Source organism: Nelumbo lutea, chromosome 7 (assembly GCF_056320005.1).
Source record: "Nelumbo lutea isolate HS-2025 chromosome 7, American lotus-T2T, whole genome shotgun sequence".
Classification (NCBI taxonomy): domain Eukaryota; kingdom Viridiplantae; phylum Streptophyta; class Magnoliopsida; order Proteales; family Nelumbonaceae; genus Nelumbo; species Nelumbo lutea.
Genome location: NC_142690.1, coordinates 45,501,316 through 45,521,876, shown reverse-complemented (window position 1 = coordinate 45,521,876; position 20,561 = coordinate 45,501,316). Strand labels below are relative to the sequence as shown.

Sequence of the window (20,561 nt, the reverse complement as noted above, 5' to 3'; positions counted from 1 at the left end):
AATCTGAGATTTGATCTCTCACAGACTCCAGAGAGAAGGGACAATTCTGCCCTCTTCGTCCCTAGACTTCTCCTCCTTTAGCCGCCGCCACTACCTGTTGGAAGATTGGATCTTTGCAGCAACAGGAAGTCAAGAAAGCAGTTCTTGACAATAGTCTTCCAAGAAAGACACTTGGGTTCGGTGTTCAAGGTTTCCAGAGGGTTCTTGTGAAGAATCCAGTGTGTAGGACGCACCCTACTGGTTCTGTTCCATCCACAGCTATGTCATCTTCAACAGGAGCAGATCTTTGTCACTTCTTTGGGCGTGAACACCAACTTTGGGAGATATTATTTCTCCGGATCAGGTGTAATCCTTCCTGTTTCCTTTTGGTTCAGATCTGGTTTGTTTATGGTTCAAGTAGGATCCTTGAATAATGTATTCTAAATTTAGGGAATATGATTCCCAGTTGGAAGAAGGTAGGAAATTTTTTTGAAATTCGCCCCCATTCCGCACCTTTCTTGGCATCCATTAGATGGATCCTACCATTATTTCAGTGGTATCAGAGCCACAGGTTCCAATCTTGAACCAAAAGAAAATCAGATCTGACCCTGCGTAGATGAACAAAAAATGTTCTGCCAAGATCTGCGCAGATTGCTTTCCTTATTTTTCAAGAAATGGTTTCTTGTTAAGGGCATTTGATCTGAAATTAATTTTGTTAAATCCAAAAAATTTATTTAGAATTGTTCTTTATTTATTTTTGATTTAATGGACTGTTCGAACCTGGAGATCGCAGTGCAGTTTTGGCACAGATAGTCTGCGCACCCTTTTTTCTTCCTTTTATTATTATTCGGTCTGTAAATAATTTTTTTATTTTTCTAGACTGAATGTATAGGATTTGATCAAGAATGTAATTAATTAATAGAAATAGGATTTCTGTTTTTTATTTATTTTCTTGATTAAAGAAGAAGGAAGAAGATGGTGGCGCTGGAGATTTGCAGATGGAGAAATCGCATACTGCGATTTACAGTTTATGAAACTGTAACTTTTGTGATTAACCTCTATTTTGCAGGTGGTACGAACAGTCCATATTTTTTATTTGTGATTGTCTAAATTAAAAAATTATTAATTTCAGATCTCTCTTGAATTAATTCTTGAATTGAAAATCAGTTTTGGACCTTTTCGGACTAGATTGGACCAAAATTGTTTGGACCAAATCTGAGATTCGAAGGGGGCTATTTTTCAGTCCATATTTCTCACACTGATTATTCCAAATCTGATGTTCAATTACAGGGATTAATTCGGTCCACCTGTAAAGCCCAATTTTAAAGGGTTAAAACTGCAAAAGCCCATTGTTGTGAGAAAAGCTGTATGGGCCGAACTGCTAACTTTAATTCAGCCCATACACCTAGTAAACATTAATTGTTAATGCTTTATGTTTTAAATGGGCCATTCGATGGGCTTTACAATAGTTAATTGATTGGATCAATTCTTCCTTTACATGTGATGTTTGGATGTATGATGTGCTGCGACCATGGGCCATAAGCACTTGGCCCATGTTAACTCGTTAGTGGCTCTTGCGCACACCATGGATGAATGCACATCATTGCCATGGTGTCCCTTAAGGTCATTGGATGACCCCTCTCCACTTGGTGGGCCCCACAACCATGAAAAGGGATGCGTACGGAACCCCTAGCCGATTGAGGCCCACCAGAAATCTAGCTTTATGAAAGTCAGTGGGAGCCACTTTGGTTTGACCAAAATTAGAACTAGGGCATAATTTTGTTCCCTCCAAGCAAATATGAGTGCGTGTGATAGGGAGATCTATTTGATGCACTCTCTAAAGGCCTTCCGTCATTAGCACAATGATGGGTCCATCAGTAATGAGGAAACGCACCATAAAATTGGGCTATCCATTTGCTGTTGGATCTGTTAGAGTGTTTCATTAGATGATAGGAGCATCATAGACCGATGTGGGAGGGGCTTCACCAGAAAATGGGAACTCTCTCACAGTACCTTGGCGTAACCTGAATATGATGGGTGTGCACTAACTGGACAGAAAGGTTTACCTGAAAGCAGCTCTGAACCTTGTCTGACAGAGGTCAAAGGGAAACTCATATGATGAGTGGATATGATCCGTCACAGAAAAGTGGTGGGGTTATGCAGCTGAAACAGTTGGCTTCACGCACCCTATGTGATTTCTCACATTTCCAGAGACATTCCGTCGTCTCCGTCACTGAGAAGGGAGGGAAAATCTCAGAGATGAATAAATGGGAATGGAACATAGATTAAAAGCCATATCTATGTAGGTAACATGAATCAAACTAAGGTTGTGGACTAACGTTTTTGTTGTTTTATCAGAAAATGGCAAACGGTCAATTTGCAAAGCTTCTAGATGATAACAAGCTTAAGGGTCCAAACTATGCCGATTGGTATAGAAATCTTATGTTGGTCCTAACTTCTGAAAAGTTAGATAAGGTGGTGAAAAATCCTGCCCTGGAACGTCCGGGTGATAGGGCTTCTGAGGCCCGTAGGAGGGACTACCAAGATTGGGAGGATAAGAACTCCCTAGCCCACTGCTTTGTCATTGCCTCATTAGACAACTGAATGCAAAGGCAGTTCGATCAGATCGAACTAGCCAAGGACACATTGGACAGTCTAAGAACAATGTATGAAGAGCAGAACCGTTCTACTCGACAGAAGGTCTTGAAATTGTTCATGACCGCGCAGATGTCTAAGGGGCAGAAAGTTCACAACCATTGTCTTCGGATGATGGGATACATTAATGAACTTGAAGCTCTTGGATCCGGGCTAGATCTTGGCATGCAAGTGGATGCCATCCTGAATTCTTTGCCCTCTTCCTTAAATGCATTCACTATGAACTACAACATGAATAAGTTGAATGTCAGCGTCCAGGAACTCAGCAATATGTTGCAGAGGGCCGAGGATCTTTTAAAGAAGGATGAGTCTGTGGTTATGCTTGCTGAAGCTAACAGATCGGGCAAGAAAAAGAGAAAGGCAAAGAAGCCCCAGAAGAAAGCTGCCAAACCCAAGAAGTAGAAGAAGAACAAAGCATCGGATGTCTATCACTTCTGCAAACAGACCGGCCACTGGAAGAGGAACTGTCCTGCCTACCTGGAATCTAAGAAAGGTAACATCGAAACTTGTGTCATAGAAACTAATATGTTAGTTAATTGTGTGTCCTGGTGTGTTGACTCTGGGGCTTCAACTCATGCGTGTAACAAACTGTAGGGGTTCAAAGTTAGCAGAAGATTGAGTGATGGCGAGGTGACACTATTCTTGGGAACGACTGCAAGTGTTGCAGCTGCGGCGATAGGAACCGTAGAATTAGTTTTTAGAGAAGGAGTCCTTGTACTTAAAGATTGTCTTTATGTACAGAACTTGAGAAGAAATTTAATTTCTGTTTCTAAACTGTGTGCTGATGGATATACTGTTTATTTTAGTAATATGATTACTGTAAAATGGAATAACAAATTCATCGCATGCGGGGAACTGGAGAATGGTCTCTATGTTCTACATCCTTCTCTAGACCCATTGACTAAGCCACTGACACAGAAGGTGTTTGAGAAACACGTGGAAAGTATGGGACTCCGGCTTGTACCAGATTGGACCTAAGTGCAAGTGGGAGCTGTTAGACAGTCTTGTATGCCCTTAGCTTCAATCGGATTTGATGTACTTTTGTTATTTAGTGGAAATAAATTAAAGTGCATGTTTGATTCACGTTGTTTGGTATAATTCTGTGTAAGACCCTAAAACTGGACACTTATAGAAACTTGTGTTAGTTTTAAATGTTCACAGCCATTGGATAAGTCTGGGGAGATTTATCCTGCCAAGGCTGATACTGGTGTGCCACCAAGTGTTGGGATGGCTTGTTTCGGCCATCAGGGTAAGACCCAAGGCACATGCAGTATGGGATTGCTTGAACCCTTGAACCGGACCAGATTTCCTATATTGCCCTAGACCTTGGAGACAGATGGGCAAAACTGGAAAGTTACACCTAACCCCTAGACTTGATTATGACACATCACTAGGTGTCGGATCGGGCTGCCTTTGATGTGTCAATCAGTGAGATCCTTAGTGGGGGTCAAAACCTGGACATGTTGGGGCAGTCTGAGAATTCATCTGAGTGAGTGGTCATAGTGACAGGATCAACCCCTTTGTCGGACAATGGTAATGATCGGTAATGCACTCTCTCTGATGGAAACCAAACTGCCGCCAGTTGATTTCAATCATTGGAATTTTGTTTTGCAAAATAAGATATATATATATATATATATATATATATATATATATATGTATATGTACGGTTTCAAAAGATTTGCAAAAGGTTTTAATTCCTGGGATCCATGTGATTAGAGAGTGCGGCACTGTTCCTTGTAGCCGAGAGAGAGGTCTTCTCTTGTCGGGCAGTGCTTGATCATTAAGGGCTGAGAGGTTAAGTGTAATACCATTTAGGATAATACCTGATGGGCTAATCTTGCACCTGTCCACAGTCCCTGGGTTTTTATAAGATGGCTTGGCCCAGGGACCACTTAATGTAAGTGTTGGGCCCATAGGGTCCATGTGATGGGCTCAAGGGGGTCACTAAGTCTTTTAGTGAATTCTGCTGGGCCTTGTAATAAAGGCTGGACCAAACCCATGTGGCTGGTCTGTAGATCAATGCTTGGGTCCCACGCCAAACAAAGAAGCCCAACTGGGCAGCAGGTTGGAAACTAGTTAAACACTGAACACTTATTGGGCCAAAAGCCCATTTCGAACTGGGCTGATATGATCACTAGTTCATAGGGTGAATCTGAGATTAGTGTTAGTAAAAGGATTGGGTCTTTGACCTTATCCACTCTAAGAGACCAAATTCAAATTAGATTTGAATCTGGTAACCTCTTGATAAGATCAGGAGTTAACTAACTTAATCTACAGATAGGGTTAAGATTAACCTCTATCCAAATACTGATTTGGATTGGGATAACTCCCAAAAATATTGGGAGGTTTCTTAACCAAGAAGAAAGAGGAGAAAACCCTAGTAGAAATATCAGATTTTGAACTAGGGGGTTTGAGTAAGCAAGAAACACATCCTGCAATCTGAGATTTGATCTCTCACAAACTCCAGAGAGAAGGGACAATTCTGCCCTCTTCGTCCCTAGACTTCTCCTCCTTCAGCTGCCGCCACTACCTGTTGGAAGATTGGATCTTTGCAGCAATAGGAAGTCAAGAAAGCAGTTCTTGACAATAGTCTTCCAAGAAAGACACTAGGATTCGGTGTTCAAGGTTTCCAGAGGGTTCTTGTGAAGAATCCAGTGTGTAGGATGCACCCTGCTGGTCCGTTCCATCCACAGCTGTGTCATCTTTAGCAGGAGCGGATTTTGGTCACTTCTTTGGGCGTGAACACCAACTTTGGGAGATATTATTTCTCCGGATCAGGTATAATTTTTCCTGTTTCCTTTTGGTTCAGATCTGGTTTGTTTATGGTTCAAGTAGGATCCTTGAATAATGTATTCTAAATTTAGGGAATATGATTCCCAGTTGGAAGAAGGTAGGAAATTTTTTTGAAATTCGTCCCCATTCCGCACCTTTCTTGGCGTCCATTAGATGGATCCTACCATTGTTTCAGGAGTCCCATGCTTTCCATGTGTTTCTCAAACACCTTCTGTGTGAGTGGCTTAGTTAATGGGTCTGCACATTATCCGTTGATGCTACCTTCTGATTCAGGACATCCCCTCTACCAACGATCTCCTGCAATACATGGTACTTCCTCTCGATGTGCTTTGACTTCGAGTGGGTCCGAGTTTCCTTAGCCTGGGCGATCACTCCATTGTTGTCACACAATAACGGGATGTGTGATGTGCGGGACAGAACCACTCCTAATTCATGAACGAACTTCTTCATCCATACGGCTTCACTTGCAGCAATGTACTCGGCCTTGGTCGTGGAATCTGTCGTGAACCCCTATTTGCTACTTTTCCAACTAATAGCACACAATCCTATCATGAAAGCATACCCAGATGTAGATTTTCTATCATCTGGATTCGATTGGAAATTGACATTAGTATACCCCAGAATTTGTAGTGAACTACCATCGAATACCAGACAAAACTCTTTTGTCCTTCGAAGGTATTTGAGTATGTTCTTCACAGCAGTCCAATACTCCTGCCCTGGGTTGGCCTAGAACCTATTTACGACACTCACCGCCTGAGCAATGTCAGGGCGAGTGCACAACATGGCATACATGATGCTCCCTACGGCTGAGGCATAGGGAATGTCTTTCATGCTTTCAATCTCCTCAGAAGTCTTGGGAGACATCTTCTTGGAAAGAGTGACTCCGTGCCTGAAAGGAACGTTTCCTTTCTTGGAGTTCTCCATGCTGTACCTTCTGATAATTTTGTCAATGTAAGCAGCCTGGGATAATCCAATTATCTACTTCAATCTATCTCTATAGAGTCAACGACCCAGTATATAGGTGGCTTCTCCAAGATCTTTCATGGAGAATTACTACGAAAACCATACTTTGAAAAAGTGAACATTCCTACATCATTCCCAATGAGTAGGATATCATCCACATACAACACCAAAAAGGTGACCTTATCCTCATTGGACTTCTTGTAAACATAGGGCTCATCTGGAATCTGCTCAAAGTCAAATGATTTGATGATAGAGTCAAAATGGATGTTCCAACTTCTAGAAGCCTGCTTAAGTCCATATATGGATCTATTAAGTTTACATACCATGTGTTTCTGACCAACAACAATGAAGCCTTGTGGCTGTTGCATGTAGATATCTTCACCAAGATCTCCATTCAAGAATGCGATTTTGACATCCATTTGCCAAATCTTGTAGTCATGGTATGTTGCTATAACTAGCAGAATCCTAATAGATTTAAGCATTGCAACGGGCAAAAAGGTTTCCTCATAGTCGATACCTTCTTTTTGAGTATACCCTTTCGCCACCAAACGATATTTGTAGGTCTCAATCTTTCCATTGGGGCCCTTCTTCCTCTTATAGATCCATTTGCAACCAATTGCTTTTACCTCGGAGGGTTGATCTACTAGAGTCCAGACTCCATTGGCCTCCATCGAGTCCATCTCAGCTCTTATGGCCTCTACCCGCTTCTGGGAATCTATGTTCAACATAGCTTCCGCATAAGTCACGGGATCCTCCCCACTAGTCAAGGCTTCCACCAGGTAACTATCCTGGTCATAACCATAACGAACTGGTGGCCTGGATACTGAGGTGGATCTTCTAGGTTGCTCACTACCTGGAACTTGTGGGACATCTCCCACTGCTCCTGAGCTCTCCTCATCAAGAACTATTTCCTGACGATGGGTGTCTAGGATGTAATCGGTCTTTATGAACTGGGCATTTCGGCTGCAGAACACTTTCTGCTCACTTGGGTCATAGAAAAGATAACCCACTGAATCCTTTGGCTAGCCTACAAATAGGCATTGGCTGGTCTTGGATTCCAATTTGTCCACACTCGTTCTTTTAACATGCGCAGGACCACCCCAAATCTTCAAGTGTCTAACACTTGGTTTCTTTCCGGTCCAAAGTTCATATGGAGTTTTCGAAACTGATTTGGTTGGAACCCGATTCAGCACGTAAATCGCAGTCTCTAATGCATAACCCCAAAAGGATGTGGGAAACTCTGAGTGTTTGAAAAGTGACCGGACCATATCCAATAAGGTCCTATTCCTCCTCTCTGAAATACCGTTAAGTTGCGGTGTAGCAGGAGGAGCTAATTGTGACACTATCCCATTGACCTTCAAGTAGTCCCTGAAGTCATCATAGAGATACTCGCCACCTCGATCCGTTCGAAGGGCCTTAATTTCTCTCCCCAACTTTTTTTTGACTTCTTGTCTAAACTCTTTGAACCTTTCAAAGAATTCCAACTTAAGTCTCATTATGTACACGTAACCGTACCGAGAATAATCATTGGTAAATGTAATGAAGTACATGTGTTGGTTACGAGTCCTAACACTCAGGGGACCACATACATCAGTATGTATAAGGTCAAGTGCGCTTGTATATCTTTCAGGCTTACCGTTAAATGACCGTTTTGTTATCTTGCCTCAGAGGCAAGGCTCACAAGTGGGAATATCTTCTACGGTTAGAAAATCCAAAGGACCATCCTTTACCAGTGTTGTGATTCGGTCAATACCAATATGGCCAAGTTGGTAATGCTGCCATAGGCACGTGGGACTAAGTGTATCATCAGTTATTTTCTTGGGATTTTCGACTGACATAATTTCGGTTAAGTTAGTTTAAAGAGAAGGACGTAGAACATAGAGACCATTCTCCAGTTCCCCACATGCGATGAATTTATTGTTCCATTTACCAGTAATTATATTAATAAAATAAATTGTATATCCATCAGCACACAGTTTAGAAACAGAAATCAAATTTCTTCTTAAGTTCTATACATAAAGACAATCCTTAAGTACAAGAATTCCTTCTCTAAAAACTAATTCTATAGTTCCTATTACTGCAGCTGCAACACTTGCAGTTGTTCCCAAGAAAATCATCACTTCCCCTTCACTTAGCCTTCTGCTAACTTTGAACCCCTGCAGTGAATTACATGCATGAGTTGAAGCCCCAGAGTCAACACACTAGGACACAGAAGTGACTAACAAATTAGTCTCTATGACACAAGTTTCGAAATTACCTTTCTTCAGCTTCTTGGGTTTGGCAGCTTTCTTCTGGGGCTTCTTTGCCTTCCTCTTTTTCTTGCCCGATTTGCTAGTTTTAATAAGCATAGCCATAAGCTCAACCTTCTTAATCAAATCCTCAGCCCTCTACAACATATTGCTGAGTTCCTGGACACTGACATTCAGCTTGTTCATATTGTAGTTCATTATGAATGGAAATGAAGGAGGCAAAGAATTAAAGATGGCATCCACTTGCGTGCCAAGATCTAGCCCAGATTCAAGGACTTCAAGATCGTTGATGTATCCCATCATTCGAAGACAATTGTCATGAACTTATTGCCCCTTGGACATCTGCACGGTCATGAACTGTTTCAAGACCTTCTGCCGAGTAGAATGATTCTGCTCTTCGTACATCATCTTTAAACTATCCAATATGTCCTTGGCTAGTTTGATCTGATTGAACTGCCTCTGTATTGGATTGTCCAGGGAGGCAATGACATAGCAGTGGGCTAAGGAGTTTTTATCCTCCCACTCTTGGAATTCCCTCCTTCGGGCCTCAGAAGCCCTATCACCCGGACGCTCTGGGGCAAGATTTTTAACTATCTTATCCAACTTCTCGGAAGTTAAGACCAGCATTAGTTTTTTGTACCAGTTGACATAGTTTGGGCCCTTAAGCTTGTTATCGTCAAGCAACTTAGCAAATTGTCTATTTGCCATTTTCTAATAAAACAGCAAAATATTAGTCCACAACCTTAGTTTGATTCATGTTACCTACATAGATATGGTTTTTAATATATGTTCCATTTCCATTTGTTCATCTATGAGATTTCCCTCTGATCTCAGTGACGGAGATGGCGAAATGTCTCTGGAAATGTGGGAAATCACATAGGGTGCATGGAGCCAATTGTTTTAGCTGCATAACCCCACCACCTTTCTGTGAAGGATCACATCCACTCATCGTATGAGTTTCCCTTTGGCCTCTGTTAGACAAGGTTCAGAGCCATTTTTAGGCAAACCTTTCTGTCCAGTGAGTGCTCACCCATCATATTCAGTTTACACCAAGGTACCATGAGAGAGTTCCCATTTTCTGGTGAAGCCCCACCCACATTGGTCTATGACGCCCCTATCATCTTATGAAACACTCTGACAGACCCAACAGCAAATGGATAGCCCAATTTTATGGTGCGTTTCCTCATTACTGAAGGACCCATCATTGTGCTAACGATGGAAGGCCTTTAGAGAGTTCATCACATGAATCTCCCTATCACATGCACTCATATTTGCTGGAGGGAACAAAATTACGCCCTAGTTAATTTAGGTCAAACCAAAGTGGCTCCCACTGACTTTCATAAAGTTAGATTTAAGGTGGCTCAATTCGGCTAGGGTTTCCACACACGTCCCTTTTTAGGGTTGTGGGGCCCACCATGAAAAGAATGGGTCATCCAATGACAGTACGGGACACCATGGCAATGATGTGCATTCAGCCATGGTGTGCGTAAGAGCCGCTAATGAATCATCATGGGCCAAGTGCTTATGGCCAATGGTTGCAACACATCATACATCCACACATCGCATGTAATGGAAGAATTGAATCGCAGTTAGCAATTCAGCCCATATAGCTTAGATGGAAAACTGGGCTTTAGCAGTTTTAACCCCTTAAAATTGGGCTCTACAGGTTGGGCTGAATTGTTTCTTCCAATTAAAGATTGGTTTTAGACCTGAAAGTGGGAAATAACAGGACTGAAAACAGCCCCCTTCGAACCCTAGATTCGGTCCAAACAACTTTGGCCCAATCTGGTCCGAAATGGTCCAAGAACCAATTTTTAATTCAAGAATCAATTCAAGAAAGATCTGAAATTAAATTTATGAATTTAGGCAATTAAAAAACAGATCTAGACTATTCGTACAACCTGCAAAACAGAGGTTAGTAATCGGTGTTGCAGTTTCATAAACTGCAAAACGCAGAAAGTGATATCACGATCTACAAATCTCTAGCGCTACCGCCTTCTTCAATCAAGAAAAGAAAATACAGAAATCCTATTTCTATTAATTAATTACAATCTTGATTGAATCCTATACATTCAGTCTAGAAAAATAAAAAAAAAAATTATTTTACAGACCAAAATGAATAGAAATTGCAAAAAAAGAGAATGCGCAAACAAATTAAGAACAATTCAAAATTAATTTCAGATTTAGCAAAAAATAATTTCAGATCAATCGCCCAGAACAAGAAACAGTTTCTTGAAAATAAAATAGCAATATGCGCTAAACCAGGATAGAACAATTTCTACCGACTTGCGTAGGTTCAGATCTGATTTCTTGGTTCAAGATTCGAACCAATGGCTCTGATTCCATTGAAAGAATGGTAGGATCCATCGTATGGACACCAAAAAGGTTGCGGAAGGGGTGGGCAAATTTCAAAAATTTCCTACCTTTCTTCCAACTGGGAATCATATTCCCTAAATTTAGAATACAATATTTAAGGATCTACTCGAACCAAACCAAATCAGATTTGAACCAAGGACAAAGGGAAGGGTTATACCTGATACAAAGAATCAAGATCTCCCAACGTCGGCGTTCACACCCAAAGAAAAATCCAAGATCCACTCTCGTTGAAGATGACACAATGACGGTGGAGCAGAACCAACAATGTTCATTCTATGAACCAAACTCTTCACAAGAATCCGTTGGAGGCTTAGAGCACCGAACCAAATCAGTCTTTCAATAAAGACTGATATCAAGAACAAATTTCTTGATCATCCCTTCAGAGAGATTCGAACTATGTAGTAAGGTGGCAGCGGTAAGAGGAGAACCCTAGAGCTGAAAGTGGCGTGAATTTTAATTTCACTCTAGGAAAGGTGAGATCCTATCTCAGATTGCAGAAGTAGTTACAACTTCAAGCCTAGTTATTTTTTAGGGCTTTTTCTCCTTTCTCAATGATTAAGAAACCTCTTAATCCTATTAGGAGTTATCCCAATCCAAATCTATATTTGGATAGGGGATAATCTCAATCTTATCTGCAGATTGGGTTAGTCTACTCCTAATCTCATTAGGAGGTTACCAGATTCAAATCATATTTGAATTTTGTTTCCAAGAGTGGATAGGGTTAAAACCCTAATCCTTTTAGCTAACCCTAATCTTAGATCCGCCCCCTTAGGTGGTTATCATATCATCCCAGTTCAAAATGGGCTTTAGGCCCAATAAGTAATCAGTGCTCAATAAGTTTTCAAACTGCTGCCTAGTTGGGCTTCTTTGTATGGCATGTACCCAAGCATTGATCTACACATTAGCCACATGGGTTTGGCCCAACATTTGTTACAAAGCCTAGCCGAATTCACCGGAAAGCCCAGTGAACCCCTTGAGCCCATCACATGGACTCTATGGGCCCAACACTTACACTAAGTGGTCCTTGGGCCAAGCCATCTTATAAAAACCTAGGGATTGTGGGCAAATGCAAGATTAGTCCATCAGGTGTAACCCTAAATGGCCTTACACTTAACCTCTCAGCCCATAATGATCAAACATTGCCCGGCAAGAGGGGACCTCTCCCTTGGCTGCAAGGAATGGTGTTGCACTCTCTACTCACATGGATCCTGGGAATTAAAACCATTTGCAAACATTTTGAAACCATATATGTATATATATATCATATGTATAAAATTTGCAAAACAAAATTCCAACGATTGAAATCAAATGCCGGCAGTTTGGTGTCCATCAGAGAGAGTGCATCCCCGATCATTACCTTTGCCCGACAAAGGGGCTGATCCCGTCACTATGATCACCCACTCAGATGAATTCTCAGACTGTCCCAACATACCCAGGTTTTGACCCCCACTATGGATTTCACTGATTGGCATATCAAAGATAGCCCAATCTGACACCTAGTGCAGTATTATAATCGAGTCTATGGTCAGGTGTAACTTTCCAGTTTTGCCCATCAATCTTTGAGGTCCAGGGCAATACTAGAAATCTGGTCCGGTTCAAAGATTCAAGTAATCCTACACTGCATGTGCCTTGGGTCTCACCCTGGCAGCTGAGACAAGCCACCCCAACATTTGGCAGCACACTAGTGTTAGCCTTGGTAGGATAAATCTCCCCAAACTTATCCAATGGCTGTGAACATTTAAAACTAACATGAGTCTCATTAAGTGTCCAGTTTTAGGGTCTTATACAGAAACATACCACACAACATGAATCAAACATGTACTTTATTTATTTACACTAAATGTCAAAAGTACATCAAATCTGATTGGAGCTAAGGGCATAAAAAACTGTCTAACAATACTCCCCTCCACACTTAATCCATACATTGTCCTCAATATTTCAAAATTCTAGTAGTAGAAAGATAAGGGATACTTCCTTGACTATTGAGAGGAAGGTGGGTGAGGAGAATTTAATCGGTGTTGAGCTCCTTTCTACTTCTTAAAGTACTAGCATTCTTCTTAGGGTTGAATATGGTCTGTGAGGGTAGTTTTCCTGATCCTTGAGATTCAAATCAACTCACAGCAGTTGCCAATTGGCTCACTTGATTCTCCAGGTTTTGGATGCTTGTCCTTGTCTCCTATTGAAATTGTTGGGTTTTAGTTGCAAGTGCTTTAACAATTTCCTCTAAAGACATACCTAGTTTGGAAGATGAATGTTGTAGAGTCAGTTGTATACCTTGATATTGTTGGAAACCAAAGGGATTGGCTCTATAGCTAAGATTAGGATGATCCCTCCATCCTGCATTGTAAGTATTTGAATAGGGATCGTATCTCCTTTGTGGGAATCCTCCAACAACATTGGCTTGTTCATAGGGTTCATCTTGAAGTGTAGGGCACATGTCAGTTGGATGACTCATAGTGGAACAAATGCCATAAGTCTTTACTTGTTGTACATGACCTACTACAAATTTTTCCACAAGAGAGGTGAAGGTATCTAATTGTTGATCGATGGAAGAAGTATTTACCTCATTGACTCTCTTCAGGATGGACTCTTGTCTATTGCCAAACTGTTGTGCATTGGCAACCATGTTCGCAATTAGTTCCCTTGCTTGAGTAGGAGTTTTATTCACCAGCACACCTCCACTTGCAGCATCGATCATACTCCTATCCGTTAGCAATAATCCTTCAAAAAAATATTGGATAAGGAGTTGATCAGGGATTTGATGTTGAGGACGGCTTGCACATAGTTGCTTGAACCTCTCCCAATACTCATAGAGAGTTTCTCCACTGAATTGTCTTATCCCACAAATTTCCTTCCTGATATTAGTAGCTCGTGATGCAGGGAAGAACTTCTCAAGAAACAACTTCTTCATCTCATTCCATGTAGTGATAGAACCAGAGGGTAAGTAGTAAAGCCAATCCTTAGCTTTGTCAGCTAGTGAGAAAGGAAAGGCACGCAACTTGATTTGCTCTTCGGTAACACCTTGAGGTTTCATGCTCAAGCAGACTACATGAAATTCTTTTATGTGTTTATGGGGATCCTCGCCTGAAAGCCCACAAAAAGTAGGAAGTAAGTGGATAAGACCGGATTTCAATTCAAAAGGTACCATTAGATCTGCATATTCGATGCAGAGTGGTTGCTGATTTAGATCCGGTGCAGCTAGCTCTCTAAGAGTTCTTTCATCGATGTTTGCCATGACTTCTTCTTCAGAGTTGTTAGATGGCTCGATGAGGTTTGTTGCCGACTTCACCCTAGGAGATGGGAGCAATGCTGATTGGTTGCAACGTTGCTTGGCTTCTTTCCTCAACCGGCGAATTGTGTTTTCGATCTCGGGATCGTATTGGAGTTCACCTACATGAGAAGAATGAGGCATAAACCAAGAAAAAGGAAATAAATCTTATTAAAGACACCAATCCCCGGCAATGGCGCCAAAATTTGGTGGGTGTCGAATCCAACCAAAAATAAAAGTCCTGCTCTAATTAAATACTTTTGTATATAGTGATAAACAAGGTCATCTCCATAGGGATTGGGTTGATTTATTTCCAAGAAAACGAAGTAGAGAGTTGTTATAAAGATAAGGAAACTATAATAAAATAAAATAAAGGTAAATTCGATAGAAGGCAGCATCCGGCTGAAGGGATAAGTTCAGCCTTGATTCTTACAATTGATCATCGATGCAAGGATGAATTCAGGTGCTTATGAGTAAATTGGTTATAGCTACTAACAAGCTTTAGTAGCCAATCTCTACTTGTACTTTCGGCAACCAAAACAAGCTCTTTGATTGCTTCTCTTATTAATAGACAACCCTAAACAAGCTCTTAGGGTTTAATCTATTAACAACATTAAGAAATTGAGAGACCCAATTCTGGTCAACGAACACACAAGCTCGGTTCGTTTAAACCAGATTATATATTTTCATGACATGAACCGAAAACTTGTCCATAACCGGTTTATATTATTTGCCACAAAGATTAAATCTAACAAACATATACGAATTTGATGATCTAATCGGCAATAGGTTGTTTTATCGATTGAATAATAGATCTTGTTGCTCAATCAATAAAATAATCTTAAACAAGAAATCGCAAAAAATATATAAATACTCATAAACAATGAACTGAATTAAAATCATTTAGATCTCACAATTTTGTAGAACCAAAGCTTCCTTAACCTTCAATCAGAAAATAAAAGCTAATCGCACTTCATGGAGAGATCACAACTTCCAGATGAGGAGGACGTCTTCTGCTTCCTTCCTTCACTTCTACCTTGCTAGATTGAGTGATTTCGATTGCTAGTCTACCCCCCCCCCTCTTTATATAGCCTTAGGGGGAGGGGCTGTTTCCAACACCTCTTAGGAGTTCTTTCTCAAAAATACAAAGTCCAATTTCCTAATGGGATAATGCTTAACTATGATGGACTTTGACTTTCTTTCTTTTTAGAAGTACAACAAGAAATAGACTATTAAAACTCTTGGTGATTCACACCTCCAATTCAGCCGAATCCTACTAGGATTGATGGGGCCCACTTCTTGTATGCTGAAATCATGCTGGTCTTCTCCAACGTGCTGGGGCTATGCTACAAGCTCCTTTTAGTTCTCTTTCCCAAATTGCTATTTTCTAAATAAAACACAATAAAATCCATTAATTAACTTACTAATTAAATAAGAAAAAATACAAATAATATGGAAATTACGCACACTATCATAATACCCAAGAAAATAAATTTTCCCCGATCCCCACATTAATCTGAGAAATGAACATGTAGTTCTTGGTCAATGGGAACCAAAATCCCATTAACCAACTTTCCCCCTCTCAAAATCCAAAAAAAGAACACCCCCTAAAAGGAAAATAAAACAAGTAAAATAAAATAAAAGAGGTTCACAGAGGGGTTGGGTTAAGGTCGAGAGTATACAAGAGCCAGTGGAATGAGCTCCATCAACTCTCCTCCCTCTCTCGAGTTCTAATTATTTAACCATGAAGAGAAGAAAACTAGAAAAAATAGAATGAGAAAAATGAAAAAATAAATAATAAATAAATAAACAATAATAAAAAATAGAAGAAGTAATAATGGATTAACCTTGGTAGATTTTGGCCTGGGATCAGTGATCAGAGATGGGGGATGATGAGGGGTGATTTGACCCATCATAGTATGCAAGGGACACATGGAAGTTACTTGCTAGCCAAGTGCCAGATCGACATGTGAAGACATGTCAGCAGAACGGGGGACCTCAGAGCACCTCAGTACCCACTTATCCTCATCCCACCCGGATCAGAGGGAAACAATAAACCTCATTGATTGGCACATTACTCTCCTACTAAAGCGGAACGGATCCATACGTTACAAGATGAAGGTCCTAGGAAAATTTTGCAAGGCCTACGGCAACCTATCTATATAATAGCATCAACCCCCAGGACCCAGGTACGCATGATTATTTGCTCACTAGCATTCTAGCACTCATGTATTTAGCTCACAATCATAATATAGTACTGACTTAAGCATCAGAGAGACCTTGCCAGGTTAGCCACCCTGAGTTCTTTGATTCTCTATCTTGCAGCTTGGTCCAGCTCACCACATGACTAAGGTCCAGGTCATCTTCCAGCTAGGAGCTTCCAGATCGCGTACTATCAGTTGGTGCCATTTGTAGTCAATGATCGAAAGGTCAACACTATTTCTCTAAAGATATAGGAAACCATCATATGGACGCCCAAGATTGTGGAATAAAGGGGGGTCGAATTTCAAAAAATTTTCTTTCCCTTCAAGTGAGAATCGAATTCCCTATTTAGAAAATCATATTTTCAAGGATCATTCTTGAACCATAAACTGAACCAGATCTGAACCAAAAGAAGGAGAGAGAGATAATACCTGATACAGAGAAATAATATCTCTCAACGGAGGTGTTCACGCCCAAGGTAGAAACCAAAATCTGCTCCCACTGAAGATGGCGTAGTGCAGGGTGCAGCAGAATCAGCAGTGTACTTCCTAAGAACTTGATTCTTCCCATGAATCACCTGGGCGGCTAATGAATACAACTCCTACCAATCTTTTCTCCAAAAGATTGGAATCAAGATCTGATCTTGATTTCTCCCAAGCAATGGAGATCGAACTGCTATAGGTGGCGGCTGCAGGAAGGAGGCAGCTAGAAAGAATTTGCAGGGTGCAGAATTCTCTACTCTGTGATCTCAGCTCTGAAGACAAGACTGCTGCTGGTGATTGTGTGTCTAAAGGCTGGTTCCCCCTCTTCCTTTTATAGACTTAAAGGGATCAGCTCCTAATCCCATTAGGAGTTGATAATCCAAATCATATCTGGATTAGAAGTCCCTTTAAGATAAGGGATAAACCTTATCTTATCTGCAGATTAGATCAGCCAGTTCCTAATCTAATTAGGAAGTTTCCAAATCTAAATCTCATTTAGATCTTGGACTCTCTGAGTGGATAGGGTGTGGGCCCAATCCTATCAGCTGATCTTATCTCAGAATTCACCCCTTAAAGACTAATCAAATTAGCCCAGTTCGAAATGGGCTTAAGGCCCATTTAGGGTTATGTATTCATTAAACCTTCCAAACTGCTGCCCAGTTGGGCTTCCTTGTATGGTGTGGGACCCAAACATTGATCTACACATCAGCCACATGGGTTCAGCCCAGCCTTTATTACAAGGCTTGGCCGAATACACTGTTATGGACAGTGCACCCCCTGAAACCCATCAGATGGGCTCTATGGGCCCAACACATACCCTAAGTGGTCCTTGGGCCAAGCCACCTTGTAACACCCAGGGACTGTGGGCAGATGCAAGATTAGCCCATCAGGTATTATCCTCAATGGCCTTACACTTAACCTCTCAGCCCATAATGATCATACACTGCCCGACAAGAGAGGACCTCTCCCTTGGCTGCAAGGAACAGTGTTGCACTCTCTCAAGTATGGATCCTGGGAATTAAAACCTTTTGCAAACATTTCAAAACCATAATATATATATACTTTTTATATCTCATATAAAATATATTTTGCAAAACAAATCTCAACGATTGAAATCGGATGCCGGCAGTCTTGGTTTCCATCAGTGAGAGTGCATCCCCGATCATTACCTTTGTCCGACAAAGGGGCTGATCCTGTCACTATGATCACCCACTCAGATAAATTCTCAGACTGTCCCAACATACCTAGGTTTTGACCCCCGCTAAGGATCCCACTGATTAGTATATCAAATACAGCCCAATCTGACACCTAATCCAGTATCATAATCGAGTCTAGGGGTCGGGTGTAACTATCCAGTTTTGCCTATCAATCTCCAAGGTCCAGGGCAATACTGGAAATCTGGTCCAGTTCAAAGATTTAATTAATCCCACACTGTATGTGCCTAGGGTCTCACCCTGGTAGCTGAGACAAGCCACCCCAACCGACTTGGTGGCACCACAGTGTCAGCCTTGTCAGGATAGGTCTCCCCAGACCGACCCACTGGCTGTGAACATTCTAAACTAACATGAGTCTCATTAAGTGTCCAGTTTAAGAGTATTACACAGAAACATACCAAGGGAACATGAATCAAATATGCACTTTTATTCATTTACAATAAACTCATAAAGTACATCAATTTGATTGAAGCTAAGGGCATACAAAATTGTCTAACAGCTCCCACTTGCACTTAGGTCCAATCAGGTACTAGCCGGAGTCCCATGCTTTCCACGTGTTTCTCAAACACTTTCTGTGATAGTGGCTTTGTCAATGGGTCTGCTACATTTTTCACTGACGCTACCTTCTGAATCAGGATGTCCCCTCTACCAACAATCTCCCTCAGTACATGGTACTTCCTCTCGATGTGTTTCAACTTCGAGTGGGCTCATGGCTCCTTAGCCTGAGCAATAGCTCCATTGTTGTCACACAACAATGGGATGGGTGATGTGCTGGATGGAACTACTCCCAACTCGTGAACGAAATTCTTCATCCACACGGCTTCCTTGGCAGCCTCACTTGCGGCAATGTACTCGGCCTCGGTCGTGGAGTCTGCAGTGGACCCCTGTTTGCTGCTTTTCCAGCAAACAGTACACGATCCTATCGTGAAAACATACCCAGATGTAGACTTTCTATCATCTGGATCCGATTGGAAATCAGCATCTGTATACCTTTGGATCTGTAGTGAGCTACCATCGAATACAACTCTTTTGTCCTTCGAAGGTACTTAAGTATGTTTTTCACAGCAGTCCAATGCCCCAGCCCTTGGTTGGCCTGAAATCTGCTTACTACACTCACTGCCTGAGCAATGTCAGGGCGAGTGCACAGCATGGCATACATGATGCTCCCTACGGCAGAGGCATAGGGAACGTCCTTCATGCCATCTATCTCCTCAGAAGTCTTGGGAGACATCTTCTTGGAGAGAGTGACTCCGTGCCTGAAAGGAACATTTCCTTTCTTGGAGTTTTCCATGCTGTATCTTTTGACTATTTTGTCAATGTAGGCAGATTGGGATAATCCTATTATCCGCTTCGATCTATCTCTATAGAGTCGAAGACCCAGTATATAGGAGGCCTCTCCAAGATCTTTCATGGAGAATTGCTGTGAAAGCCATACTTTTATAATAGTCAACATCCCTACATCATTCCCGATGAGTAGAATGTCATCTACATACAGAACCAAGAAGGTAACCTTATCTCCACTGTACTTCCTGTAAACACAGGGTTCATCCGGATTCTGCTCGAAGTAAAATGATTTGACGACAGAGTCAAAATGGATGTTCCAACTTCTAGAAGCTTGCTTAAATCCATAAATGGATCTATTAAGTTTACATACCATGTTTTCCTGACCCGCAGCTATGAAGCCTTGCGGCTGCTACATATAGATATTTTCAGTAAGATCTCCATTCAGGAATTCAGTTTTGACATCCATTTGCCAAATCTCTTAATCATGGTATGCTGCTACAGCTAGCAGGATCCTAATGGATTTAAGCATGGCCACAGGTGAAAATGTTTCCTCATAATCGATGCTCTCTTTCTAAGTGTACCCTTTCACCACCAGACGAGCTTTGAAGGTCTCAACCCTACCATCAGGGCCCTTCTTCCTCTTGTAAATCCATTTGCAACCAATTGCTTTTACCCCAGAGGGTGGATCTACTAGAGTCTAGACTCCATTGGTCTCCATTGAGTCCATCTCTACTCTCATGGCCTCCACCCACTTCTGGGAATCTATGTCCAACATAGCTTCAGCGTAAGTCACGAGATCCTCCTCACTAGTCAAGGTTTCCACCAGGTAACTATCCTGGTCATAACCATAACGGACTGGTGGCCTGGATACCCGAGTGGATCTTCTAGGTTGCTCACTACCTGGAACTTGTGGGACATCTCCCACTGCTCCTGAGCTCTCCTCATCAAGAACAATTTCCTGATGATGGGTGTCCAGGATATAATCGGTCTCTAAGAACTGGGCATTTCGACTGCAGAACACTTTCTACTCACTTGGGTCATGGAAAAGGTAACCTACAGAGCCTTTTGGGTAGCCTACAAATAGGCAACGGCT

The 20,561-nt window shown here is 41.5% G+C and overlaps 1 protein-coding gene across 1 annotated transcript; it reads right to left on the bottom strand.

Annotated features, from left to right (window-relative positions):
* Positions 1-13,194: 13,194 nt before the first annotated feature.
* LOC148846239 (uncharacterized) lies at positions 13,195-14,430 on the bottom strand. The gene has a single exon (XM_088955950.1). It carries the CDS (start codon positions 14,428-14,430, stop codon positions 13,195-13,197), a length of 1,236 nt encoding a protein of 411 aa, XP_088812076.1.
* Positions 14,431-20,561: the final 6,131 nt, after the last annotated feature.